Source organism: Pteropus alecto, unplaced genomic scaffold, assembly GCF_000325575.1.
Source record: "Pteropus alecto unplaced genomic scaffold, ASM32557v1 scaffold39, whole genome shotgun sequence".
NCBI lineage: Eukaryota > Metazoa > Chordata > Mammalia > Chiroptera > Pteropodidae > Pteropus > Pteropus alecto.
Window position 1 is genome coordinate 1,145,088 of NW_006443568.1, and position 27,186 is coordinate 1,172,273.

Sequence of the window (27,186 nt, forward strand, 5' to 3'; positions counted from 1 at the left end):
ATGTAACCATCTCTATTTATATTAAGGTAAACAAGAGTTTATATTGGTATCTCCAACACTATCTAGTCCATTACCACGTGCATCCTAGCTTCTTCTTCTTGCTTATCTGGAACCTCCCTCCCCAACAGTGAGAAATCTGGCTCCCGCAATCCACCACCCATTTACTTAATTGTTCAGTTCCAGTGTACATGTATAGTAGTGTCAGAATTGTTAACCCACAGCATCGTCAGCTAGAGTGCAGTGCCTTTCGCTTTTAGTCTTAGACTCCACTCATTTTGGAAGTTACTTAGGTAAGCATTTTTTCTTCTACCCCCTTCAGTGAGGTTGTTTCATACATTTACAATATAGTTAGATTCCAGGATCCCCTGACCTCAGAAATGAATTTTAAAGATTTTCATTAATATTCATTCATGTTTACTGTTTGTGCTGTAAAGTTCTATGGGTTTTGAAACAGACAGAGCATATCATGTATCCACCATTACAGTTTCTTACACAATAGTTTCATTGCCCTAAAAAGTCCTCTGTGCTTCACTTATTTAATCCCCTCCCCCCAACCCCTGGCAACCATGGATCTGTTTACCATCTTTATAGTTTTGCCTTATCCAGAGTGTTATATAATTGGCATCATATAGTATTTAGCCTTTTTAGACTGCCTTTTTTCACTTAGCAATATGCATTTAATTTGCATTCACATCTTATTGTGGCTTGATAACTCATTCTTTTTTATTGGTAAATAATATTTCATTATATGAATGTACCACGGCTTGTTTACCCAGTCACCTGTTGAAGGACATCTTGGTTGCTTCCAGTTTTTGATGATTATGAATAAAGCTGTTATAAATATTTGCTTGCAAGTTTTTATATGGACATAAATTTTCAAATAAGTAAATACATTGGAATGTGATTGCTGGGTCATATGGTAAGACTATGTTTAGCTTTGTAAGAAACTGCCAAAATACCAAATTGCTATACCATTTTCCATTCCTACAATTAGTGAATGAGAGTTACTGTTGCTCCACATCTTTGCCCGCAATTGGTATTGTCAGTTTTTAAAATTTTAACCATTCTAATAGGTGTCCCTGTATGCCATTCACTAACTCAAATACCTTGGCTCTCTAAGCTTGAGGGTAAAGCAAGAGAGGTAGAATCCAGCAGGGATTTGGTTTCTAGAAATAATGAACTAACCTTGGGGTCATAGAAGTCTAGAAACAACCAATTCTAGTTTTCCCTCTATTTATTTATTTTTTGTATGCCGAAGACAATGAGAAGATGACCTGAAACATTCCAAAAGAATACTGATGGTATATATTTATATATAAGGCACATAAGGGATCCATGTTCATCCAGTATTTTCTGTTGAAATGTTGAGGGATCATAATGTGCTAGCTGGTATGCTGGATGATGGTGATGCAGTGATGAATAAATCAGATGTAGTGTTGTTCTCAATAAGCTTACAGTCTAAGTGGGGAGACAGACAGTTACAATACACAGCCTTCAAGGCTACGTACGATGGGAGAGGTACAGGGAGCTATGGGAACACTGGTATCAGGGCATCTGACCAGTCTAGGAGGGGTCACAGAGGCTTCTTAGAAGAAGTGACTTCTAAGATGTGGCCTACAATGGGGGTCAAATCTAGCCTGCTACTGGCTTTTGTACAGCCTGTGAACTAAGACTAGTTTTTATATTTTATAATGTTTGAAAAGAATCGAAGGAGAATAATATTTTGTGACATGTGAAGATTATATAATATTCAATTTTCAGTGACCATAAAATGAAGTTTTATTGGAATACAGCCACGCTCATGGCTGCTTTTGCGTTATTATAGCAGAGTTGAATAGTTGTGACTGAGACTATATGGCTGGCAAAGTCTAAGACATCTACTCTCTCTGATCCTGCACAGAAAGTTTGTTGACCCCGGCCACAGCATGGGTAGAAGTCCACTGTGTAAAGCAGAGTAAGGAAGAAGGAAGTTGATTTCTAATGAGATCTTCGTATAATTGTAGTAACTTTAATATATTTTGAATATGGTGTTCAAGGAGGTAGGGGGCCAGAGGTGGGCAGGATTCTGACGGGGAAGAGACCTGGTACCCATATTAAGGGGTCAGAATTTATCCCATAGGGAGCTTTTAAAAGGTTTTCAGAGGTACAATCAGATTTCCTTTTTCAAAAAATCCTCTGGCCACAGCGTAGAGATTGAGTTAGAGAGAGTAGAGTGAGAACGGAGGCAGGGAGACTAGTTGAGGTTTTTGAAGTCATTCCAGGGAGATGTTGGTAACCTGGACTAGTATAGTGACATTGGGGATAGGAATATATTGATTTGAGAGGCATTTAGGAAGCAAAATTGAAAGGCCTTAGTGATTCATTGGAGGCATTGAAATGTAATTATTTTCATGTTTAAATGATGGTGTTTTCTTTTCAACTCCAAAGTTTTTTTGTTTGTTCTGGATCATGTGAATGCATGGTTGAAAAGTCCATGTTAAATAATAGACTTCAGAGCAAAATTCTTTAGTGACGTTTCATGCCTCTTGGTGCTCCTTCTAACTTGTAAATTGAAGAAGCATTTCTCTGTGGTCTCTTCATGCTGTTCCTTGTTGACAAGAGATCTGGCTTTTAAGGAACAGAGAAGTTATTGGCAGATTAATTTTCCTTTTTGGTTTTATCTTGATTTGACAGGTTTTCAAGGCAATTAGTTGGCAATGACAAGCGCTTCTCATTCTCTAAAGCACTTAGACCCTTTCTAGTTTTATATCTCTGACTCTTGCCTTTTTTATCCTTGGAATTGAAGTCTCACTTGCAGTAAATGGTAATCAGATCACTATCTTATTTTTTATATGTTGTGTGGCTTTCGAAGTGCCAACCATTTGATCCCTACAATAAACCTGTGAGGAAGGCAGGACAGGTCAAATTACATTTTATATGTTGTGTGGCTTTCGAAGTGCTTACTCACATGCCAACCATTTGATCCCTACGATAAACCTGTGAGGAAGGCAGGACAGGTCAAATTACTATGCTTAGGAGAGGGTAGATGACTTGCCCCAAATCAAAGGCCAATACATAATAGAGCTGGTGATAGAACTTAGGTCTAAAGCAGATTTCATAGCTTTATTCTTTCTATAATGCACTCTGTCTCCATGAAAAGGGAGTCAGACTCACTGTGAGAGTTAAGACAGTAAAGACATCCAGATGAAATATTTTTTTTCTTCTTGTACCCTCTGTTGGAACTTCACTCAGACACCAACATAGCCCTTTCCTATGCTTTTGGGCAATGAATGGACTGCCACGAATTCATAGTATGATTTGAGAAGCTGTGGTCTGTATATTAAAGTGTATGTAAGTATGTTTGCTTTCTTTTCCCCTCCCCTTAGGTGGTTCTCAGTCTGACAATTTGAGGCCAGACGGGAAAGGCCTGCTTGTGGACCAAAGCTTCCGGGGTCAGGATAAGCCAGAAAGCTTGCTCACAAGGTAAAGCAGCTCTTCCTTCATTTGCACCTCTTAGGACCGAGGTTTTCCTCATTATAGAACTGAAACCATTAGGGTGCATGTCAGTCGTCCCAGGATAGACAGCCTAAGAAAACTTGGATAGTTAATGAGCACCTACAGTGTATGCCAGGCACCATGCACTTACACAGATTACCTTATTTTAACCTGCGAGTAGATACTATTATTTTTTCTGTTTTACAGCTAAGGAAATAGGTGAAGAAGAAAGGTTATATAACTCACCCAAGGTCCAGAACTAGCAGGTAGCAGATCTAGAATTTGAAACTGGCAGTCTAACCTTACCTTAGAAATGTAGGAGATTAGATATGTTTTGATTTCTCCCTCCCATTCTTTTAGGAGTTTTCTGACTCTGAAGACACTTTTATTCATTTTCATTTACTCTTTTTTTAAACTGAGGTACTGTTATATTTCGTCTGTACTCCAGTGCCCTCTACTGATCATAGCTAGAATCATTTGGTCAGGATAAAAATATTCCCTTATTTGTGTTAATATTTTAATTATGCACTTAAGCAGCAGTGAATAATCTCTGAACCTTAAATGTAGCTAGACCCATCACTCTCAGCTAACTTTTGAGCGTTCTTGGTATACATAGATACATTTTTACTTAGCTTTAATTAGTATATACATAACAGTGATAGTATCAAACATTTATGTGGCATTTATTCAGTGTCAGAACTTACTTCAAGTGCCAGTTACTTCAGTATATCTTCATTAAATAATCTTTAAATAATCAACAAAGGCTTCTTGAGCTATTAGGATTCTGTTAAGTAAATATGTCAAATTTTGCTTAACTGTTAATGTTGGCATTCAAATAATTTTTAATATGACTATTAAAACTACACAAATAATAATGAAATACAAATTTTCATCGCTTTTTTATTTTGGATTATTCCTGTGGAATAGAGATAAAGTAGAATTATCAAGTTAAAGGATCTGGATAGTTTTATCGTGTTGTTATGTGAGGCAATAGGGTCCAGAAAGAGCACTGTCAAATCTGGGTTCTAATCTGTACTCTGCTACCATCCAGCTGGTTGAATCATTGATGATGCCGGGTCTCATTTTTGTCATTTGAAAAATGAAGGGATTGGATTAGATTAGATTCAAAGTCCCCTTCTGTGAATTTATTATCAGATCTCTGGACCAGTGTACTATACAATCAACAACATATAAGTTGACTTAATTCCACATAGAAGTACTATTATTTTAGCAAATAACTTTTACTTTAGCCTTCTTTAGTCTTCTGTGACTCAGATGCTTGTGTGTGGAAACTTCTAGTTTTATATTTATGTATTTTGTCATGGAAGTCTCATCAAAATATGATAAATTTGTTTTTGTTTTTGTTTTTCTAGACAGAATAAATCCAAGTCTGAAATTACCGACATGGTTCGCTCATCTACTATCACAGTATCAGACAAGGCTCATATTTTATCAATGCAGAAGTTTGGACTGAGAGATACAATAGTGAAATTACGTCTAGTGCAGAAAGAAGAGGATTATACCTATATCCAGAACTTCAGGTAACTAACTGGGTCTTAGGCTGTTCTCAAAACAAAATGATCATTCAGCTCTCTGAAGTTTAAGCACTTCTCCCTATTCTCTGGATTTGGAAGCAAATCCTACCACAGAATCTCTCTCATCATTTCCTAAATGAGTGATTCCTTTCACTCTTCATTAGTAGGCATTTATTTTTTGCCTTTTCTGGCCAGGCACTGTGGTAGGCATGGTGGAGTGGGAGTGACACAACTTGCAAATAGTTTCAGAAATATTTGAAGAGCTATATGGGTACAGAAGAAGGAATGATATCTTGATTTTTGTGTATCCTATCATCATTCTAGGCCTTTGAAGAAAGTCATTTAAATCGAAGTTAGTAAAATGAAGTTAGTGTTTGGTGATCTTTTTAGACAGAAAGTTAAATGAATAAAAGTTGCAGGATTCTGCTAGATCTTCTTAAATCATTGTGCTGTGACTATAAGACAAAGTGACATTAATTCGAGGGATAGAAATAGTCAATTATGGTAAACAGTGCTGTTACTTTCTTTCTGAAAGTAATCACCAAGGTACTTTTCATTTTTTTCATTTCCGAAGCATACATAGGGTAAATTGTTTTGTGGATTATGGCTCTCTAATGGTTATTAAAGCTAAGTAGGAATGTTCAGAGGAGACCTATAGTGTTTAAAGTTATCACAAAAGCAGCAAATACCACGACAGACTGCAAGTCACCCCTTGGTGCTACAATCCTCAGTCTAGATTAGATGTGACATTTCTTATGTTTTAAAACTCCACTCCAGAGAGACTAAAACCAGCATAAAATACTTTCTCCTGTCATTTCCTTAGTCCTCCCGAGTGACTGATTGATTCTCTTTGGTGACAGGTTTTTTGTGGGAACATACAATGTCAATGGACAGTCCCCCAAAGAATGCCTCCAGCCCTGGCTAAGCCATGGTATCCAGGCCCCAGATGTATACTGTGTAGGGTGAGTGCTTCTCTTCCAGTAGCCTCTACATCCTCAGGAGTGTATAGCCGTGGTTGAAGGGATGGGGGCAGCAACATACGCCTGAGTCTTCACAGCAGGTGAAGGAATTGAAAAATAACATGTGCTTAATAATAGCAGCTTTTCTGTTTGATGTTCTTCCTCTTAGTAAATAAATTTCTGGCAGTATAAAAGTGATGTGCTTGGCATTTAAATGCTAATATTTATTTTTTAGTGCAGTCTTCTGTTAATATCACTGCACCTTGAACTGACTTTCATTGCTTAGACTTTTAATACTTTGTTGGTCACAAAACAAAATTATCTTTTGCCAGAGAAGAAAGTTAGCTTTTAAAAAAAAGCCCCATCAGTCAGTCCTTTTTGTTTCACACTTACTATCTTCCTACCACTATACTGGGTACAACCGATGGGGAGAGGGCAGTAAAGAAGCTGGTATGATAAAGTGGAAAGGACTTAGAATTGGAATTTATACAGACCTAGGTTTGAACCCATTTGCCACTGAGTGCTTGTATGAGCTAGTGAACTCAGATGTAAAATGCAGATGCTTCCAACTGCTTCATAGGCTGGTTATGAAGAAGAAATGGGCTGCTACTTGTGAAAGCACTGGTAAGTTCCTTAGCATTTAGACCCTTGGCTCTAAGTGTTTTGTTTTTCTTTCCTCTTGAGGGTCCCGCAGTTAGCTAGAAGCTAGGATTTATGCACCTAAACCAATCTGAGAATGTGTCATCTTGTACATTATCTTTCTCTACTGTCTGACTGATTGCTTCTCCTAATAGATTCCAGGAGCTCGATCTGAGCAAAGAGGCCTTTTTCTTCCATGATACCCCAAAGGAGGAAGAGTGGTTTAAAGCTGTATCAGAGAGCCTTCATCCAGATGCCAAGTATGCAAAGGTAAGAGAGGAGGCAGGGACCTTTGAATTTTAGGTTGCCACGAAGGGAAATTCTAAGACAGTATTTCACTTTTTTTTATAAGCTAGTCCTAATTATCCTGCTATTTTCAGTTCCAGGTGCTCCAGAAGAGGCATCAATGGGTGGGAAAGATGCAGGCTGGCACTTGTAGGCTGTTTAAGTTATCATGTAGCAAGCTCAGTGAGTTGAACAGGTGATTATCCTGGGCCCTCGTGTAGAGAGGGAGATGTGTTAACACTGTCAGCCAGCTCTGAGACCACTTTTTCTTTGGGACAGTTATTCCTGTTCTCACCTTCTCTTTAATGTCATGACGTGAATGTTTGGCTCTGTTTTCCAGGTGAAGCTCATCCGACTGGTTGGGATTATGCTGCTGCTATATGTCAAGCAGGAGCATGCAGCGCACATCTCAGAAGTGGAAGCTGAGACTGTGGGGACAGGCATCATGGGGAGGATGGTGAGTTCTTGGTTGGTATGTTTGGCACAGCGAGGCCCTTGGTCTCTAAGATTTTGACTCTGCTTCTCATAGTGCTGTACTGCATGCATCCCCGTTTGTGGGTGCTGGTCTTATAAGCTGAATTTTACCCTTAATCAGGACTAGATCGAGCAGACCATTTATAAATCGTATTTTGGTGACTGGATGGCTGATTCGCCCTGCTAGCATATATCCTCGTGTTCATGCCACCCTAGAGCCTCTAGTCGAACCTCCTGTCTAATCCATGAACTAGGTTGCAGAAGCTATGTTAGGTCACCAAGAAAAAGAAAGAATACTGATAATAGGTTTGCAAATTCCTCTTCTTGAGGCTATTAAAGTCTTACTTTTAAGTTCTACTGCAAGACCTCAGGTTCCTGTAGAGAAAGGAAAGCATGTGGTTTACCTGTGATTTAGTGAAAAGTGGACTCAGCTTTGCCATGGACTAGCTAGTCATTCTGTCTCTTGGATTTGCTTTCTTACTTGTAAAGTACAGACAATAACATTGCTTTACTTATCTCACAGGATTATCGTGAAGACTAATTAAGAGAAAACATTTAGAAAGTTTGTGGGTTTAAAACGACTAACACAATTATGTTGTGAAATGGATTTTTTGGGCTCCTTTTCATAGGGTAACAAAGGAGGAGTGGCGATCAGGTTCCAGTTCCACAATACCAGCATCTGCATTGTGAATTCTCACTTGGCAGCCCACACAGAAGAGTATGAGAGGAGGAACCAGGACTATAAAGACATTTGCTCTCGAATGCAGTTTTGTCAGGTTGACCCCAGCCTTCCTCCTCTCACCATCAGCAAGCACGAGTGAGTCTGGGCTTCTTCCCTAAACAGTTCACCGGAGTTGTGGGCTCTCTACTTTGTGAGGGAGGTAACTGGGGGCGGCTTCCCACTGCTGGAGTGGGAACTCTAGCCAGCTCTGGACCACATGTGGATTATGTCCCTTGCAAATACTTAATTTCCTAACTTATCATATGGCAGACCTCTAGGATCGTTCTTGAATCACTTGTCCCTGGAAAATACATAAGATTTATTTTAATATGGGTTCGCCTTGATATAATATCATGAGGAAAGCAACCAAAGAGCAAGCATTTCAAACCCAGGTTTTAGAAGTATGTTTTAGGATTTTATACGTCTTTTCTTAACAAAAGCATATGTAATGGAGAATGACTGCCTTTGTCTGCTTTCACTTAGTCTTTCATACCTCTTGATTCAACTTTATAAAGCTATAGTTGCAGCTGTTTGGAGCATCTTGTGCTAATTTTGGTCTATTCTCTTTATCTCTAAAAACTTCCTATATGTCAAAATTCAAGGCATTAGAATTTTACTTGACAGTAACACTTGAAGCTTGTGTCACATTTTTATGAAGAGGAAGAAAGCACTTGGGCCATGATGTCTGCCAGGGAGTATACAGAGTCAAGCCTCTCATCCTGCCTGCTGCCATGGTGGAACTGTCTTGAGCTCACTGGTATTCTGGAAGCTTACAGGATGGCTTTCCTTCTCCAGGGAACCTAGCAGGGAGTGTGTCTTCCATTCTGCTGAACTTGCAGCATCCTAGTTTGTAAGGTTGCAGCTTGCATGTTGGTTTGTCTGCTTTTAGCTTGTGGATGCATTTATTTTGATGCTTGTACTGCTATGTAGATTCTCTTAATGACTTTGTTGTTGGCTTCTGATAGAGCAATATTGGACTTTATGAGATGTGTGATGTCATCTAGGAGCATTCAGTTATCTTTCTCTCAAAGTATCCGGTATAATAAAACACCTGTCATTGCAAAAAGAGCCAGCCGATGCCATGGTGGTGGTTAAACCCAGACTCCACTGTAAAGGTTGAGCTTTGTTTCAAAAGAACTCAGCTCTAAAAACAAAGGCTGAGAGTATGTTTTGTGGACTGGAGTATGCATGAAGGCAGAGGCAACATCATGGCATCATCCACTTTGGGGTCCCTGGCTTATTGATATGGCTCCTAATACTTGATTTTTTTGCCTCTTCCCAGAAACGAAGTAAAAATTGTCTTACTTTTAGACTTTATTAGACTATCTTTCCAACCATACAAGAATAAAATAGTCAAGGAGGACTCAAGGTGATTTATAGTGAACTTGGACCAAAGTAATTGAGTAACCAGCGTGTTAGACGTGGTATTAAATGGGATAACAAAAGAAAAAAATTTTCTGAGCCGCTGAGTCACTTTCCCACCCAGCTCCCCAGAGTCTAAGCCTCAGGGTCCTTTTGTGAGAAGCCCACTGTATAAGACAGGTAAAGTTCCTACTAAACCCTGTGACCTTTGTGCTCTGTCCTCACAGTGTGATCTTGTGGCTGGGGGACCTCAACTATAGGATAGAAGAACTGGATGTGGAAAAAGTAAAAAAGCTCATCGAAGAGAAGGCCTTTCAAACCCTGTATGCATATGACCAGGTACGGATGGCTGGCCGCTTGCACCCTTTCAGGCAGCTTTCCTCACTCTGTAAGGGCACAGAAAAGCCTGGCTTCCCAACTCTCAGCCTCTTCTGCTTCAGCTTGGGAGGTTTCCCTGAGGAGCTAATGTCCAGCCAAGTCTTTCTTTCACCTGCATCTCCCTCTTCCATAGTTGTCTCCCCGTCGGCTTGTCCCTCGAGGTACCTAGTCTCTCTTGGGAGCTAGAGCGTGCTCTCTTTCTCCCTCTCTCTCTCTCCCTGTCTCTATGTGCTCATTTATTCATTCAAGATAGGACTAAATGGGTACCCAACTTCTTATGAAAGAGATACTCGGTATATCGAAAACGATTTACTAATTTTTTGGACGTGCCTCCCGTTCTCTTCTCCATCTCCTCCTCAGACTTGTCCGATGTGAATACAACTCTTTTTTCCCCAAGTGGCTTTCTTTCCTTCCGGTGGGAATCAGTTCTGTAACCTTTATTTTTTCCGCCATTCTTTGGGTTAGTGTTTCTGTCTCAGAGTGTTCACAGGACAAGAGAAATCTGTTTCTGACTCTCTTCGGGCTACTCCTCAATAGATTTAAAACCTGTTCAAGTTGTAGGAATTGTTCAGAATGTTAAAGTCCTTTTTCTTTTTAGTCTGCGTCCCCCTTTAAGAACCTTAGTATTTATTAGTTAAAATCTTTCTGATATCTTTTTTCCCCTAGTGCACATCAATTGAAGGAAAAAGACCCTCAACTTTGTTATATCCTTCATCATGAATAATCTCTTTATTAACCCATTTTTTTTCTTTAGCCCTTTTCCTTGGTAAATTCCCTTTAATCCCCATTTTAGCATTAACCTAGTTTGTTCTGTAACTATCTATTATTGCCTCTGTATTCTGAACTGAGGCATTCTAATTTCTCAGGGAGTTTAATACTTATCTCCTCTTGCCTTCTTTTCTGGTCTGTCCTTAACTAATTTTACCTGTTTTGTATGTTTTCTGCTTTCCAGATGGTTTTAAGGTCTATATATACCCATTCAAGAAGCATCAGCTTACATTAATACCTACATTTTTATTATTTCCTCTTGCTTTTTCTTTAATAGTTTATATTAGGAATCCACATTTTGGCAACTGTCTTCAGTGTTAGATCTGACAGTTCTTCACCAGTCCACTTAGTACCAATCTGGGTGCTCTGTGGTGAGGAGGGGATGGTTTTTATCTCTTGCTGAGAGTGTGATCTGAAAGGTATTCCTACAATTAGTGCACTAGGAAGGATACTAGCTATTATCAAATGTGTCAAGCACTGTTCTAAATTGACAGTTCACCTTTCCAACAGTCCTGTGAGGCAGATTCTATTATAAATCCAAAATTTACAGATAGGGAAACCAAAGCACACAGCTTCCTTTAGTTTATGTAATTAATTGAACAAGCTCCTTTTTAAAGTGGTTTTAATTTAAATTTAATTCATAATTGTTTTGGTGTACTTCTACTATATATTTCTACATATGTGGAAGTTCCCCCTTGCTTTTTGGACTGTATCTTTCCAGATCTTTTCTGTGCAGTTTTATTTCTGGAACAACTGTGCTACACAGATGAAGTGTTATATACCTGGAAGGGAAAACTCTATATCTGTTGCTATCTAATCCTCCTAGGGACATCTCAGTAAGATGGTACTCAGGCCCCTTGGATGCAGGTAACTCTTATGAAAGAGGCTTAGAAACTGTTTAACAGGCGAAGGAATAGTCTGCTTGTTCCTCTTCCTAGAAGTTAGTTAACTCAAAATCTTGTAGCTCAGCTTTCTCGTGGGTCTTTCCCTTTGGGTTAGGGTTTGAATTTCAAATTGATTTCCTTTCCTTTGCTAATTCAAGTTTTGACCTTTTTATTCTGAAGTGTTGTTTTTCTTTTCTTTCATCCTTTTGTACAGCTGAAAACTCAGGTGGCTGCAAAGGCTGTCTTTGAAGGGTTCACAGAAGGCGAGCTCACGTTCCAACCTACCTACAAATATGATACTGGCTCCGACAAGTGGGATACCAGGTAGGTCAGAGGTTGCTTCAGGAGCTTGAGCAAATGAAAACTCAGAAATTTAGGGAAGCCTTTGTTTGCTCTCATGAACCTAAAGAAGAAGATAGGTTTCCTGTGTCTTTTTCTCCATGTTTTGCACTCTGGTCGAACATTTTCTCTCAGTATCTGCTCATTAAGCAGCCTGCCTTATTCTATAGTCTCTTTTTGACTACCTTAGCCATTGTTCCATAAAAATTCTTGAGACCGATTTACTTTTCAGCTACGGTTAGGGTGATAAGATGATTGTAACTAACTTAACTTGTACTTGGTCATTAATAGTAGTTCATATTTTTATTAGTGCTTGTGGTATACCACACCCTATTCCATACATTTTACTTATATTATCTCATTTAATCTCAACAACCTATTTCAATAGATATGATTTATTCTCATTTTATAGATCAGGAAACTGAGGCATAGAAAAATTAAAGAGTCCCTGAAACAGGCAAGTGTAGAACCAGGATTTGAACCCAGGCAGTAGGAATTCAGAACCTGTTTCGACCACCTTCTTTTAAGGATCATAGAGTACTTACTCTCAGATTGCCTTTTGACTCTCACCTCATCCCCATAGGGGCATGAAGAGCAAGGAATCATTCTGAACAGTGTTTTGGCTTTGAGCTTTCACACTTGTTTTGGATGATACACAGGATGCATATTATCTCTAGGTGAGCCCGAATCACTCCTGCCCTCTCAGATCACTGGGCCACATGGACTGGAAGGCTCTGTCCCATCATTCCCCAGCGGAGCCAGGGTGCTAGCCAGGCAGTGGGTGCTACTGTGCCTGTGAGGGCCCCCCGTGTGGACTTTGCATTTCAGTGAGAAGTGTCGTGCTCCTGCCTGGTGTGACCGGATCCTCTGGAAAGGCAAGAACATCACTCAGCTGAGCTACCAGAGCCACATGGCCCTGAAGACCAGTGATCACAAGCCTGTCAGCTCAGTTTTTGACATTGGGGTAGGTGGGCAGCTGGTGCCTGTTGTAATCATTCTGTAGAGAGTAGGTTCTCATAGCCAAGACCACTTTTGTCTTTTTAGTCTCCTCTTTCCCCCTTGAGTGTAAGGAAGCTCCTTTAAAAACTGTTTTCATTTCAATTTAATTCATAATTGTTTTGTCATACTACCACATGTTTCTACATACATGGAAGTTCCCCTTGGCTTTTTGGACTGAATCTTTCCAGACCTTTTAAAATGTATTTACAAATGTGTGTCAGTATTCTATATATAGCATAGATGTTTTTTTCTTTTTTGTAAAAGAGATCATATTATGCATATTGTTCTGAGAACATCTTTTTCCCCGACTGATTATGTCTTAGAAAATCTTTCCATTCAGTAGAAATAGAACTCCCTCTTCATTATTCGTAAAGCTGCAAAATATTCCATAATATAGATAAACCATAATGTATATGTTGATGATCAAAAGTTGTTTACAGTTTTGCTATTATATTACAGTGCTATAGTGACCAATCTTCACATGTATCTTTGTTTGCCAGTATTAGTATTTCTATAGAATGAAATTCCTAGAGGTGAAATTAGTGGCTCAAATAAAGTGTTAGATCCTGCTATATCATCCTCTCGACAGTCCTTACCATTTTACACTCCTGCCAACCATGTGTGAGCTTATTTTCCCACACCCCGGCTAATATGAGTTTATTAATTTTTAAATTTCTACCAACCTAATGAGCCAAAAGAAAAAAATATTGTTTTAGATTACATTTCTCTGATTATCAGTGAAATTGAACATCTTTTATTATTCTCTATTTGTATCGCTTTTTCAGTGCCTTCTGTGTATTTCTTTATATTATCAATTCTCAATGGTGCAAGTAGAGGCACATCAGAATCTATGAAGATGTGTGGGTGGTTAGAAGAAAGCCTAATGAATGTAATAATTAAAGTTTTGTAATTGGAAAATAACAAAAAAATGTGCTTATAATTCAAAACACAGAAGGGAAAACCTGACAAAATCTTCTTGGCTTATGGAGCAGAGGTTTAAAAAGCTTGAGAAATGCTAGGATTTTTGTTTGTTTGTTTTTGTTTTGTTTTGTTTTTTTAAAAAACACTACTTTAAATCAAAGCCCTAGAGAAGTTTCTCACTGTAGGTCTGTTAGTAGCAGCAAAGTAGAGCAAGGCGTGATCATCTTTCTGCCCTGGGACTGAGACCAGGCAGAATTGAAAAGCAAGCCTTAATTCCCACATAGCCTGCTAATCATGAAGTAGTTGGTTTTACCACGAGCTTTGCCTCTGGGGGACCCTTCTACAACTATTGTTAATTGGGTTCTTTGTTAATTAAATCTATTTAGTCTTTACTTTCTGCTTCACTGTCAACTATTTCCCATTGCTGGTTCTGTCCTTTGTACTGAAAAAGAGGAAATAGGCAGAAGCCATGGAATTCAGTGTCTGATGTTTCCCTTCCAGGTGAAGGTTATAAATGAAGAGCTTTACCGGAAGACTCTGGAGGAGATTGTTCGCTCCCTGGATAAGATGGAAAATGCCAATATTCCTTCTGTGTCCCTCTCCAAACAGGAGGTAGGAAGGACATGTTGGCATCAGGCTCTTCTAATCATAGAACTTAATTCTCATCTAATAGGGCTCAGAATTCCAGGAGGCACCTCCCTGACTCTAGTCTTTCTAGATAAAGTAAGGCTGATGATGCTAGCTGAAAAGAGAGGGGTCATTGGTTTAGATTATGTTTATTTCTTGATCTTCTAAACCAGAGCCTACGGCTCATGTATTTCACCCACACATAGGTCATTTATGAGTTAATTAATGGCATAGGTGATCCAAATGTGTTTCGTTTGATTTTAGTATAACTGGTATGTATTCTTGCATTGGGGTTGTCTTCCTACTGATTCTTTGCTTTGAGGTTAAATTGAGTCTGAATTTCTTGGGTAGGAATGAGTTGATGGGAGGGAAGGCAGTATAGAAAAGCAGTGGGTAGTGGGAGAAGTCGAGTTAGGGCTAAAGGTTTTTCATGGAAGAGCCACAACATAGATCATTTGGAATTGACAATACCAATATCAAATGGAGATTTATGGTGGGGGTATCTTTATTTCCTTAGATGTCCAGTTACTTGGAAGGATGAGCTTGGTCTTCATGTTTGGAGTGGAATTTGTGAAGTGTGTTTTGGAAATGGTCTTTGGGTATAGAAGACGTAAATTTTGATTTCTTTAGGAAATTTATTTATAAAACGACGTGAGTTCTTTGAGTTTTGGGGGGTTTCTGGGTTACATAGACAAGTTTAGTGATAGCTGTAGCCTCCCAGGTAAATACTTAGAGCAGAAACATAACATGAAATAGGTGGTCCTTCATCTTCTCTCCAGAAAAGAAAAGGATTGCCCAGTTGGGGTGTCTGGGCAGGGGGCTGAGAAGAGGGCACTGGTCTTACTGGTCTCGGGCTTGTTCCCAGTTCTTTTTCCAGAATGTGAAGTACATGCAGTTGCAAGTAGAATCCTTTACAATTCAGAATGGACAAGTGCCCTGTCAGTTTGAATTCATCAACAAGCCTGATGAAAAGTCTTACTGTAAGCAGTGGCTGAATGCCAACCCCAGCAGAGGGTTCCTGCTGCCAGGTAAGGCCTCTGTTCTCAGGTTCCTGGTAAGTGGTTTGGGGAACACTCTACCCTCTCTTTGCTCATTTTCCTGAAATAAGCTTTTTGTTTCTGAGTGTTTTCTTGTCTACTTAAAACTTTTTAAAAGCCCTATGGATGGACCATCCATATATAAAATATAAAATAGTGAGGAGCATGAGTACAGTTTCAAAAGCATTCTGAGTCACATATTTGTTCCATAAGTTCACAGAAAGAGAAAACATATGATTGCTATGAAGCTGTTAATCCTGATAAAAGAACTATTTTCACTGGCTGCCTCACCATAATTAACACCCAAGTATCTGCTCTTGTGGGGAAAGATAATGAGGTAGTAATCCAGAAATTATATCTGGTTCCGGAATGTACAATACATGTCTTTCTCCTAACTTCTCCTTTGCACTCTGAGTTGTGCTGTGTGATAGAGGGATTAAGCCTGTTTTCCAGACGGTTCACAGGCTGATACTTGCATTATATTTTCTACTGGATCAGGTGTCTCATCTGACCTGGCTCAGGGCAAACTCTTTGATTCATACCTTCTTACTGTATTAATAATTTCTAGTCTGAGCTTTGCTACTTAGAACTTGGATTTTATAGCAGTTGCCTGTTCACATTTTTGTTTGTTTTCATATTCCCACTTGGACTGTAAACTCCTTGTTCATATGTCTCCTGAGTGCTGAGCACATAAATACTTGTTGGTTAGCTGATACCTAATTCCCTAACCTTTCATGCCTGACTCTCTTCCCTACTATCTTTTTTCCTCCTTTCCTCTTAGCTTCCCACCAGCCAATATTACTTTTTAAATTTTTCTTCAGATTCTGCCATTGAGATTGAATTGGAGCTATTTGTAAATAAGACCACGGCTACAAAGCTCAACTCGGGTGAAGACAAACTTGAGGACATTCTGGTTTTGCACTTGGACAGGGGAAAGGATTACTTTTTGTCTGTGTCCGGGAACTACCTTCCCAGCTGTTTTGGATCTCCCCTTCATACATTGTGCTACATGAGGGAGCCAATCTTGAACCTGCCACTTGAAACTATCAGACAGCTGGTGAGTTACATGCCATAAGGAAACATTTAGAACTGTGTAGCAGCCAAGCCAGTCAAACAAGGTATTTCTATGCCTACATTCCCAGGGACCTGAGAATTCTTCAGCCTTCCTACAGCTAGCTTACTACATCAATTATATATTGCTGTGTAACAAACCACCCTAACATTTTACATACAGCACTTGATTACCCCCAAGGGAAGCAGCCTTGCACAGGATGGCCTTTTTCTAAGATGATGCATATTTCACCTGATTCATTGAAACTTCTTACCGTAACCTACTCTCAATTCTCAAGTCATCTTTGTACTTTGTGCCACCTGATTTCATTTGACAATGGAATGTTTTGCTTAGAGGCACCGAATGCTTCTCTTCTTCCATGAGTTTGCTGTCCCCATAGCATGTGTTCTCCTGAAGTCAGCCTGGCATTAGTTGCATTGGTAGGCCTTCTTATCATGCTTTTATTTCTTTTCAGACACTGATGCCACTGCGGACTGAAGATGATGGGAGCCAGATGGAAATCCCCAAAGAACTCCAGATGATGGTTGATTACCTATACCGAAAAGCCGTCCAACAGGTGGGATATAATTAAGCAATCAGACCTGAGTGAGGCCAGGCTGCCTTGAGAAAGAGCATCAGGTTCAAGAACTTTTGGCGTAAGAGGCTTTTACCCCAGGGAGTGAATGAAGGCTAAATAGGTTCATGTTTCACACCCCTGTGGAACCCCGATTTTACATACAGCACTTGATTACCCCCAAGGGAAGCAGCCTTGCACAGGATGGCCTTCCCAGCACAGTGTGTTCCCTCCTCTGACCTCTGAGGTCCCGTAAGTAGAAAGCCATCTGGAGACTTCCCAGGATGTCAGCCTGCTATCCTTTTGAGGAACTCTCCTCAGCTACTGGGAATGGGAGGGGCTAACTTGTTGACAAACTAGATAGAGACAGGGGACCAGATGGGACTCCCAGGCCATGAGTTGGGAGGTCTGATTTTTAGAGTGACTTGGGCAGGCTTCACAAGATCAAATTGGCCAGTTTCACTGACTCCTTTATATAGATCCCAGGGAGACTGAACAGCATACATTCTTATGATTTTCTTTTCCCTTTTTTTCTCACATTTATTGAGTGTTACATTATTCCAAACACTGTTCTAAATGTTCATAGCATTATGTTATTTAGTTCTCACAATAGCTCTCGGATGAGGAAATAGATGCCTGGAGGGTTAAATAACTTGGTCAAGGTCCCAAAGCTGATAAGTGGTCAGGATTGGGATTTGAACCCAGGGAGTCTGGCTGTAGATGTCACATTCTCAAGTACTGTGCTGTTCTGTCTTCTCTATAGAGCACCTTCCAAGTGTAACTTTTGAGCAATAGATATAATACTGTTATTATTAACATAGTTAAATGGCATTAAGTCATTTTATAAAACAAATCACCCTAAAGTACCCGAGGACTACTGGAGACACCTTTATTGCCATAATCTTGTTTTCACAGAGCACTGAGGTGCTTTTTAGTTTCCTCCATCTTATAAATGATATAATTTCTTCAGGTTTTTCTTTTTCTGGTTAGTCCCTCTATAATACTGCAGGAAACATAGCTGCTTGTAGGTTTTCTCTTACATTGGATCTTATTGTTGTGCGTTGTATGCCCTACGCATAGTTTTATAATAGATATCACTCGAAAGACTTGTTGTGGAAGCATGCTTGGAAGGCCTGCAAGATAAATTAGCCACACCAGCTTAAATCAGATTGTGTACCAGGTGATTCAAAGGCCTTACTACCCTGCTTCTTTTTGTTCTCTGCTGGTGATTATATTTTTAGGTTAGGAAATCACTGCTGATTTTCTGAGAATATAATTATTTTGTGACTTCTCTTTTGCAGGAAGATCTGTTTCAACAGCCAGGCCTTAGGTTGGAATTTGAGCGTATCAGAGACTGTTTGGACACTGGAACGAATGATACCCTCGAAACTCTCTGTATCCTTCAGATTGTGTTTGTGTGTGTGTGGGTATGAGAGAGAGAGGGAGAGAGAGAGAGGGAGAAGGATGGAGAAATTATGAGTAAAAGAGGTGAGAAAAGTGAAAGAATAATATTTTAAGGCTCAAAAATTAGATATTGTATCCTCAGCTATCATGTTTTTCTTAAAGTTTGCATAGAGAAGACTTTACAACTTTAAGCAACCAATATAGCAGGAACTCAGGAGGGCCCAGCTAAGCTGAAAAACAGCTTCGCCCCTTCAAGATATCAGCCTGGCACCCTAGCTCTGAGCAGAGAGCCTGACTGGGCAAGCAGAACTCCGGCATGTGCTTGCTCCTGGGCCTTTTCCTAACCATGGGCAGCAACATCACCTGTTCCTTAACGATGGGCCAAAAGCTGCTAGCAATCATTCCATAGCCGAGGCTCTGCTGCTTTTCCTGGAGAGTCTGCCAGAGCCCGTCATCTGTTACAGCGCCTATTATAACTGCTTGGAGTGTTCTGGCAACTACACTGCAAGTAAACAGGTGAAGGGAGGCATTAAGCATCAGTAGTACACATGTTGCAGCCCAGGCTTCATTGGGGCCTAAGGGAATGGAGTGGTCACAGCCCCTCAAATGCAATGTCTTAGAAACAGCTCCATATCTTTCCTTCCCTAACCTGTTCTTCTGCTCATGTCCTTTTATTCTTTTAATGGCATCACCCTTAATTGCAGTGACTCAACCCAGAAACCTGAGTCATTTCTGACTCCTCCAGTTGTCACCTCCTACATGCCCAGTGCCCTTGATCTATCACCCGTCATTTTTCTTCCATTCTCATACCACTTACCTTGGTTCAAGGCCCCTCATTTAGGCTCTCCCTCTGCTGATTTGTTTTGCATACTGACATCAGATTGTGTTGTAAGGCTCTCATGATGTTGTTGTTGGTCAAAAATCATATTTGGCTCTCCATTGCCAATTAATGATTTTCTTAAATTTTCAAGACGACTTATGATCTACTCTAGTTGCTCACTTATATAACAGACTACAGCAGAATAATCTAGAATACCTGCTAATAACACAGGTTCTAGAGCCACACCCCATATCCACTGAATCAAAATCTTTTGGAATATATTTTGTACAAGCTTCCTAACTTACTCTGAGATGCAGATAGCTGGAGTATCCATTGAATTCTAGCCTGATCCTTACCTGTTTTCCTTCTCTTGCCTTTATTACACTCTCTTTTTCCCTAAATACCCTAGCCTTTACCTTTGCAAGTCCAATCTTGTCTTATATTCAAGACCTAACTAAAATGTCTTCTATTCCTTTAAGTCTGTGGAGATCACACAGAAGTTTGACCTCCAAATTCATGTAGCACTTCTCTTTTGGCACTTATGCCAAGTGGTAAATGGTCAGGGATTTTTGTGCACAGTCTTACTCATGCACTTGGATCGTATACTCAGTTCCTGGAATGTAGCAGGCACTTGACAAAATAATTGAATGAATGAAAAAACAAATCCAAATTCTCCCTCTTTCAGGTCATTTCTACTCTCCCTACATTCCACAAAAATGTCTTCCACTACTTGATGGTGTTTTTGCAAGAATTGCTGAAAAATTCAGCAAAAAATCATTTGGATGAGAATATTCTAGGTAAGCAGTCAAGCGTCTATGGAAAGCATCTCTGCCAACTGAGAGACTCATGAGAAATGCTGTTGAGGGAAGTCCTAAGTCCACTGCAGTAGAACTAAAATCTGGCACAGTTCACCCTCAAATAGTTTTTTTTAAGCAGAAAATTTGCTTTGGGGTGCACTCCCCCACTCCTAATAACCCAAGAGTTAAGTAGTACCTGCTTTTGCTGAATCATGTTTTCTGTTTTTCATGCAGCTAGCATATTTGGCAGCTTACTGCTTCGACACCCAGCTGGTCACCAAAAGCTTGAAACAGCAGAGAAGAAGGCTCAAGAATTTATTCGCCAGTTCCTCTACAACTCACCCTGAGCCTCTCCATCTCTTCTCTTATTTTACCTGAGGCAGCCAATTTCCAGTCTCACCTGTTTTTGTTCAAAAGTGGCCTTAAGAGGATGTGAGGCCATTTGGAAGCAAGAGTGGCAACTGCCTATTTCCTGAGCCCAGGCCATCTTCTCCTGCTATGGCTATTACACTCAGTGCTGCTGTGAGTTGTGAAGACATGAGGGGAAATCCACCACAATAAAACTGACATTCAAATGTTCAACTTTAGTTATTTAACACAGATAGATCTCTATTTTTTATTTTAAAAATGTTGAAATAACTGTACTTGTGCTCACTTAGCCTGCCTCCAAGGCATAGTCAGTGCCTTCCCTGTAGCCTGGGCTGACCTCCCCATGATCAGATGTTTGAGCAAACTCTGGAGTTCCTAAGGGAGAATGCATTGGACAGCAGTAATGCAAGTGGAAGCTGTTGGATAAACAGGCCACAGCCACCCCAGATACTTCCAGCTCTCTGAGGACATGTGTATATGTATATGCAATCCTTACCCCCTTTCCTACTCAGATGTGGCTCAGCAATTCAGAGGCTGGCCACTCAGCCTCTGAGGGCAACACAGTGGCTTGAAAATGAAAATACTGAAGAAATTAGGTGTTCTGGTGAAACAAGTGGAATTTTCTGGGCAGCAAATCCTCCGAACTGTATATGATGCATTTCCTCTCATGTGTGTAATATATTTTAATGATAAATGTATTTTTAACGGTGGTTATTTGTATGTTTTTATCTCCAAAGGGATAGCAGCTCTCCATAGCTAGACCTTTGTGGCTTAAGCATTGGGGCAGCTAGTCAGGGGCCAAGGAGATATTTGCCTGGCATCTGGTGGGTACAGTCACTATTCACATTTTTCAAGCAAGAGGATACAGGAACGGCCTGAAACCCTTGACCTCTGCTCCAGTCTCTGGGGGTTGTTCTCTGAATATTCCAGAAAAGTAGCTTACGGTAAAAACAGGCAGTGGCTGCTGGGAGGTTCTAACATTTAGAGCTTCCAGGGATTTAGAAAAGACAAACAAAATCGCTTCTTGGGCCCTAAAACACCACTTAGAATTAGTGTAAAATGTGATTTAGATACCGGCCAGTAGGATGACGATGTGAACGGTTAAAGGGATTGGCCAATAGGTGGCGTTGATTGGTCCGGGTATAGCCCGGTGGGAGACAACAGTCCTCTGCAGGGTTAAAGTTGGGAGAGACAGCCTGGGCAGGAGTGTAAGGAGGGAGTTGGGCTTCTTATGAGAACATATGAGGGGGAAAGGGGCGGCGGTGTGCTCTGGCTGGGATTGGAATACAACCTCGTTATGCCATTCGGGTCCAATCTTTCTTATCTCGGACCCTCCTGTCTATATTAACTCTGATGGGAGAAGAAGGGATGGTGGGGCCACAGAGGGAGAAAGAGGGAATGTCACAACCTTCCAAGGTCCCTCTGAGGGTTCCAGCTGGAATTCGGATGCCTTACTGTGGTCCTTCCCGTTGCGGTTGTGGCTGCGAGGGGGGCCAGCGCAAACCGGGCTAAGTCTACTTTGGATTAGCAGAGGTTCGATCCCCTTTCCATGCTACTGGAGCCTTAAGAGTGACGCTCCGACGCCCGGCGAGGGAAAGATGCGGCGCGCGCTTCCTAACACTGGACGAACACACGGCCCCGCAACGTCGCGCGGTGCCCCGCCCCTCCCTCTTACCAATTGGAGGCTCGAGCTCAGTCCCCACACAGCCTAATCCAACCAGAAGCATCAGGGAGAGGCGGAACCGGTATCTCCTCCTTCCTCCGGAAAGCGGAAGCGGAAGTGACGTTCGGGGAAGGTGGGGGCAATCATGGTGCCGCTGGGGAGGGGAGAAGCTGCCGCTGCCGCCGTTGCCGGGAGCCGCGGAGGTAAAAGGCGAAACTAGACGCGGCCTGGGCTGGGGACTTCCCGAGGGGCGCGGGACTTAGGCTTCCACCTGCAGCATTTCCCAGTAGAGACCCCAGAGCGGTCACCATAGGGACCCCACCCCTCCTCCGTTTCCATGGGGATGGGTATCCAGCCCCCCTCCCCTGTTTCCATGGAGACCCGGACCCTGCCCCTCTTCGCCCCGCTTGGAGACCCCCCAGCTTGCCTTCTGATTTTTCCGTGTAGCCCGGGCTGGGAGCTGTCCCACACAGGTTCCTTTTTCCAGCCTCCTCTCATGGGTGCTCTGTTTGTACTCGTTTGCCATCCTTAAAGCTCCTGGTCTTGTTTGTTCCGGACAGTTAGTCTCCGCGTTGCCGCCGATGGTGCCTGGGCAGCTCAATGGGGCCTCCGGTGCTCCCTCTGTCTCCTCTCGGTTCTCTCCTCTCAGATGCAGCGAATTGTGCATCTACTGGGTTGCGTAAGCCAGAGCAAGGGGTCGGGCCGGTTCCTCCCGGATATGATCCCTTGGCCTGTCTCGTAACTATCTGTCTAGCCGCCCCACTTCGTAAAGGTTCACTTTCTAATCCAGAGCACAAGAGAAAGATAAAGTTCAAAGCCAGACTGAAAACTGAAAGTGATGTGGTGCTTATTTTTAAATTTTCCCTTCTGCCTGCCAGACTCCCATTTGTAGAACCTGTGTTTGCAGGTAAAGGAAGAATCACTATTCCAGAACAGGAAAGCTTCAAATTTGGTATCTTTCTTTTTCAAGAGAGCATATCTTCTCAAGAGAGTATATGTGCAGGCCTTTCATTCATTTAGCTGACATCTTCTGAACATCTAATGTCAGTGTACTGCGCTAGGGGTACTAGAAGCAAAAATAAGACTCATCATTCCCTCACCGCAGAGAGCCTACTAGACAAGCATGGCTTCTAGTGGATACCAGATTGTGTTAGGAGATACATAGATAAATACATTTTATCTATGAGATACATACATAGATACATTTTCATTAGATATGCCTGATTATAGATCACCCTTTCTACACAGGAGCTGAAACATCTGTTCTAGGAAGGAGAGAATGAATTCACACTTGTTTTCTCTACTCTTGTCAGGATGACATTGTGCTTTAATGTGCATTATCTCTTACTCCACATAACAACTTTGAGAGAACAGGAATTACCAGTCCCACCTTACACATAGGAAAAATGAGGCACAGAAAAGTTCCCCAAGTAGTAAGTGGCAAAGCTGGAATTTGTAGGTAGGTGACCCTGCCTCCAAAGCTCTGCTCCTTGCACCATAGATTACACTGCTTTGTGGTTTGATTTGGAGGATATTCGAGTGGGGTTTTCTTACTTTTAAAGTTTAAGCAACTCAGACTTGAAGCATTTTGTCCCTTTATCCCCTTTAGGTATTTTGACCAACCTTTATATTGTTTGGCAGTAGGCACATTTGGAAGGTCTTGTGAACTGCTACTTATTACTTCATTTTTTTTTTTTTTAAAAAGGCATTGCTTTTAAAATGATGGTTTCAAAGTAAAACTTAAAAATTATTCCCATGGAAGATGATTTTTCATTTACTTTGTGCTGCTCTTGAAATGAGAGGGAAAAATAGGCCTGTGGTTTCTGAGGAAATCCCTAGGTCATGTGGTATGGCTCTGACTCTGGCTTTGTTCTGTTGCAGACAGGTCATCATTACCTTTCCATTTCTCACAATTGAGCTGAGCACAATTGAACCATGGGGGAACACAGTCCAGACAACAACATCATCTACTTTGAGGCAGAGGAAGATGAGCTGACTCCCGATGACAAGATGCTCAGGTTTGTGGATAAAAACGGACTGGTGCCTTCCTCATCTGGAACTGTTTATGATAGGACAACTGTTCTTATTGAGCAGGACCCTGGCACTTTGGAGGATGAAGATGACGATGGACAGTGTGGAGAACACTTGCCTTTTCTAGTAGGGGGTGAAGAGGGCTTTCATCTAATAGATCATGAAGCAATGTCCCAGGGTTATGTGCAACATATTATCTCACCAGATCAGATTCATTTAACAATAAACCCTGGTTCCACGCCCATGCCAAGAAATATTGAAGGTGCAACCCTCACTCTACAGTCGGAATGTCCAGAAACAAAACGTAAAGAAGTAAGTAAAGAAGCGGGTGAAGCCTCAGTTTGGCTATGGGGAAGTTCTTACGCAACTCTTGATGGCAACTTTAGCTGGGTAGTAAAAGAGTCCCTGGAATGAGGACCTACAATGGCTTTGCTTATCAATAATTCATATGCTTCACATTTTGTTGTGTCTGCTTTCTGGAACTTTTGGTTTATAAGGCTACATTGAAATTTGGGAAAGCTAAATTGTAATTTTTCAAATTTTCCTCCCCAAATCATAAATAAAATAGAAATTTCATTGAGGTAAATTCCTATTTCTGATGCTGAAATAACTAGATTGAGTTTCAGACATGAGTTTTTCCCAGTAGAGACCCCAGAGCGGTCTCTACATATTCTTCCAGAATATGCTTTATTAGTGAATGTTTAATGAATAATAAAGGCTAGGTTTTTCCATAAGAAAATGAGGCAAAATGTGCATGTCACAATACTTTGCAAACTGTAAAACATTATACAAATTATGCTAGTGGTGATTATTAACAGAATAGAAAATATGGTTTAAAGGCAGTGATCCACATTATCCAGGAACTGATTGCAGGTTGATTAGGAAAAAATAGATCGCTGGTAGTTGAAATGCCAGGGACTAAATATAAGATGTTAACAAACAGACATTGGGTAAATTGTTTGGCAAAATATTATTTCTTTTGCTGTGATTAAGGTCTTGAAACTGGGGAATTTTACATATGGCTTTTCCTTTGCTAGCCTTAGGATCTCAGAGCTGGAAGGAACCCTAGAGAGACCATATTGTCCTACCACCCACCCCATGCAAGAAGCTCTGTAGCATCTTTGACATCAATTTATCTGGTCTCTGCTTGAACACTTCCAGAATGACGAGAGCACAGTTTCACAGCTCAGCCTAATAGATTTGTTGGCCAGCTCTGATTGTTAGAAAGCTTTTACTTGTATAGAGCCAAAATCTGCCTTCCTTCAGCTTCTGCCCACTCTTTCTAGTTCTGCCTTCCTGAATAACAGTAAGTTAAAGCTTCTTCTCATGGGACAACCCATCAGATATTTAAAGATCATGGATTTCTCTTTATCTTTGTCTGTACAAGCTAAACATCTCCATTTACTTAAATATTCCTCTTATGACATTTTCCCCTAGTTTCTCATCAGCCTGGTCACCATTGATTATATGAATTCCAGTTTTCCAAATTCCTCTTAAAATTCATAATTGAGCACAGTCTCACAAGTGTAAATCAACCAGCACTGAATAATGTGTGACTTATAATCTGCACACTGTATTACAATTATTATATAGTCTGTATTCTGTCAGCAATAACATCATACTGTTAGCTTATACTCGGAATGGTGGTTCTTAATTGGGGCAATTTTGTCCCCCCAGAACACATTTGACAATGTCTGGAGACACTTTTGGTTGTCACGCAGGCAAAGCACTACTGGAATCTAGTCAGTAGAGGCCAAAGATCCTGTTAAACATTCTACAATGCCCAGGACAGTCCCCTACAACAAAGAATTATGTGTCCCAAAATGTCAGTTGGCTGTGTTCCAATGAAACTTTATTTACAAAACAGGCAGTGGGCTAGATGTGGCCCACTGTCCGTGGTGTTTCCTACCCCTGGACTAGAACGTAGGGAGTAGTAGGAGAGAAGGATGGAAAGATAGAGATTCAGACAGGGAAAGGCAGTGATAGCATGCTAAGGGATTTGGACTGGATTCTGGTAATAGTGGGAAACCACTGGAGGTGTTTGAGCCAAGGAGTGATGTGGTTAGAGTAGCGTTTTAGAAAGATTGCTCTGCTAAGAGTGGTAGCTTGATTGCCCAGTTATGAGATACTTGTAGTTTAGGTTTGGGATTTCATCTGAGTCTAATGAAGGATAGTGGCCTTGTATGTGGAAAAATCCAGAGCTTTTTTTTTTTGAAGCATAAGAGAACTTAGTATGTTATTAGAGTATGAAGAATGAGTGATGAATTTGGTATGAGTCAAAGGATTTGTCCATTTTTCCAAATGTGTTGAGTTTCTTCTGTGTCTTAGCACAGGGGCAACCCCAAAGATTGACCTGGAGCTTCAAGTCTAGGGAGCGAGTTAAGTGGTTAGTCAACTGTGACAGGTACTTGAACAGTCACAGTCATAGTGCTGTGTGCATGCTAAAGAAAAAGTGGCTGATTCTGTTGCTCCCACCCCACCCTCCAAGAATGGTGATTTCATAACAAGAATCAAGAAGACAAGGAGAGAAAATATGGTGGGGAAATTGATGAGTTTGGTTGGAGTACATTGAACGTATAGTCCTTGGAGAAAAGTAGATTGAACAAGTTGAGAAGCCCATTAGACATGTGAATCTAAAGTTGAGGAAGTGATTTAGGATTAGAAATGGCTTGTGGTTCTGTGAAGGGGCAGTAGTTCAAACTGTGGATAGTTTACTCAAGGGAGAAGTAAGAGTTTATCTGAGAATATAAGGGTGAGAAAGAGGAACCAAAGATCACATAAAGAGATCGTGGAATGCAGTGTTATGGAAGCTGAGGCAAGAGAGTGTTAAGAAGTGTTGCATATTCCTGTGTGAACCTGCAGAGGGATTGAGGGGCCTAAAGAAGCCATTAATTCTGTTATCTGCAGTTGATCCCATCATGAAAAGACTTTCAGTAGAGCACTGGGAGCCGAAGCCAGATTTCAAGTGATAGAGAAGCAAGTGGGTGGTGAGGAAACAGGAGGCAGGAAGTGTCAAGTTTGTTTTTTTTTTTTTTTTTTTTTTTAATACGGTAGTTGGAGGAAGAAGAGTGATAG

The 27,186-nt window shown here is 40.9% G+C and overlaps 2 protein-coding genes across 12 annotated transcripts in view; both read left to right on the top strand.

The window, feature by feature from the left end:
- Positions 1-21,127, top strand: part of INPP5B (inositol polyphosphate-5-phosphatase B) — a 41,318-nt gene extending 20,191 nt beyond the window's left edge. For 7 of the 9 annotated variants that reach the window (XM_015598982.2, XM_015598983.2, XM_015598986.2 and 4 more), the window contains 17 exons: positions 3,366-3,462; positions 4,848-5,015; positions 5,870-5,971; positions 6,763-6,877; positions 7,233-7,349; positions 7,996-8,183; positions 9,677-9,788; positions 11,694-11,803; positions 12,647-12,782; positions 14,240-14,350; positions 15,231-15,393; positions 16,224-16,459; positions 16,929-17,030; positions 18,329-18,422; positions 18,820-18,947; positions 19,937-20,048; positions 20,283-21,127. In XM_015598982.2, the coding sequence (XP_015454468.1) occupies positions 3,366-3,462; positions 4,848-5,015; positions 5,870-5,971; positions 6,763-6,877; positions 7,233-7,349; positions 7,996-8,183; positions 9,677-9,788; positions 11,694-11,803; positions 12,647-12,782; positions 14,240-14,350; positions 15,231-15,393; positions 16,224-16,459; positions 16,929-17,030; positions 18,329-18,422; positions 18,820-18,947; positions 19,937-20,048; positions 20,283-20,395 (2,204 nt within the window). In that variant the 3' untranslated portion in view covers positions 20,396-21,127. The other 2 variants (XM_025041503.1, XM_025041504.1) reach the window with 2 other exon arrangements.
- A 1,022-nt stretch (positions 21,128-22,149) lies between these two features.
- The window catches only part of MTF1 (metal regulatory transcription factor 1), a 34,743-nt gene continuing 29,706 nt past the window's right edge, over positions 22,150-27,186 (top strand). For 2 of the 3 annotated variants that reach the window (XM_006924219.3, XM_015598905.2), the window contains exons 1-2: positions 22,150-22,283; positions 23,962-24,423. In XM_006924219.3, coding sequence (XP_006924281.1) covers positions 24,016-24,423 — 408 coding nt within the window. In that variant the 5' untranslated portion in view covers positions 22,150-22,283; positions 23,962-24,015. Of the gene's footprint in view, positions 22,284-23,959; positions 24,424-27,186 lie in introns of those variants that run through there. The other variant, XM_015598906.2, reaches the window with a different exon arrangement.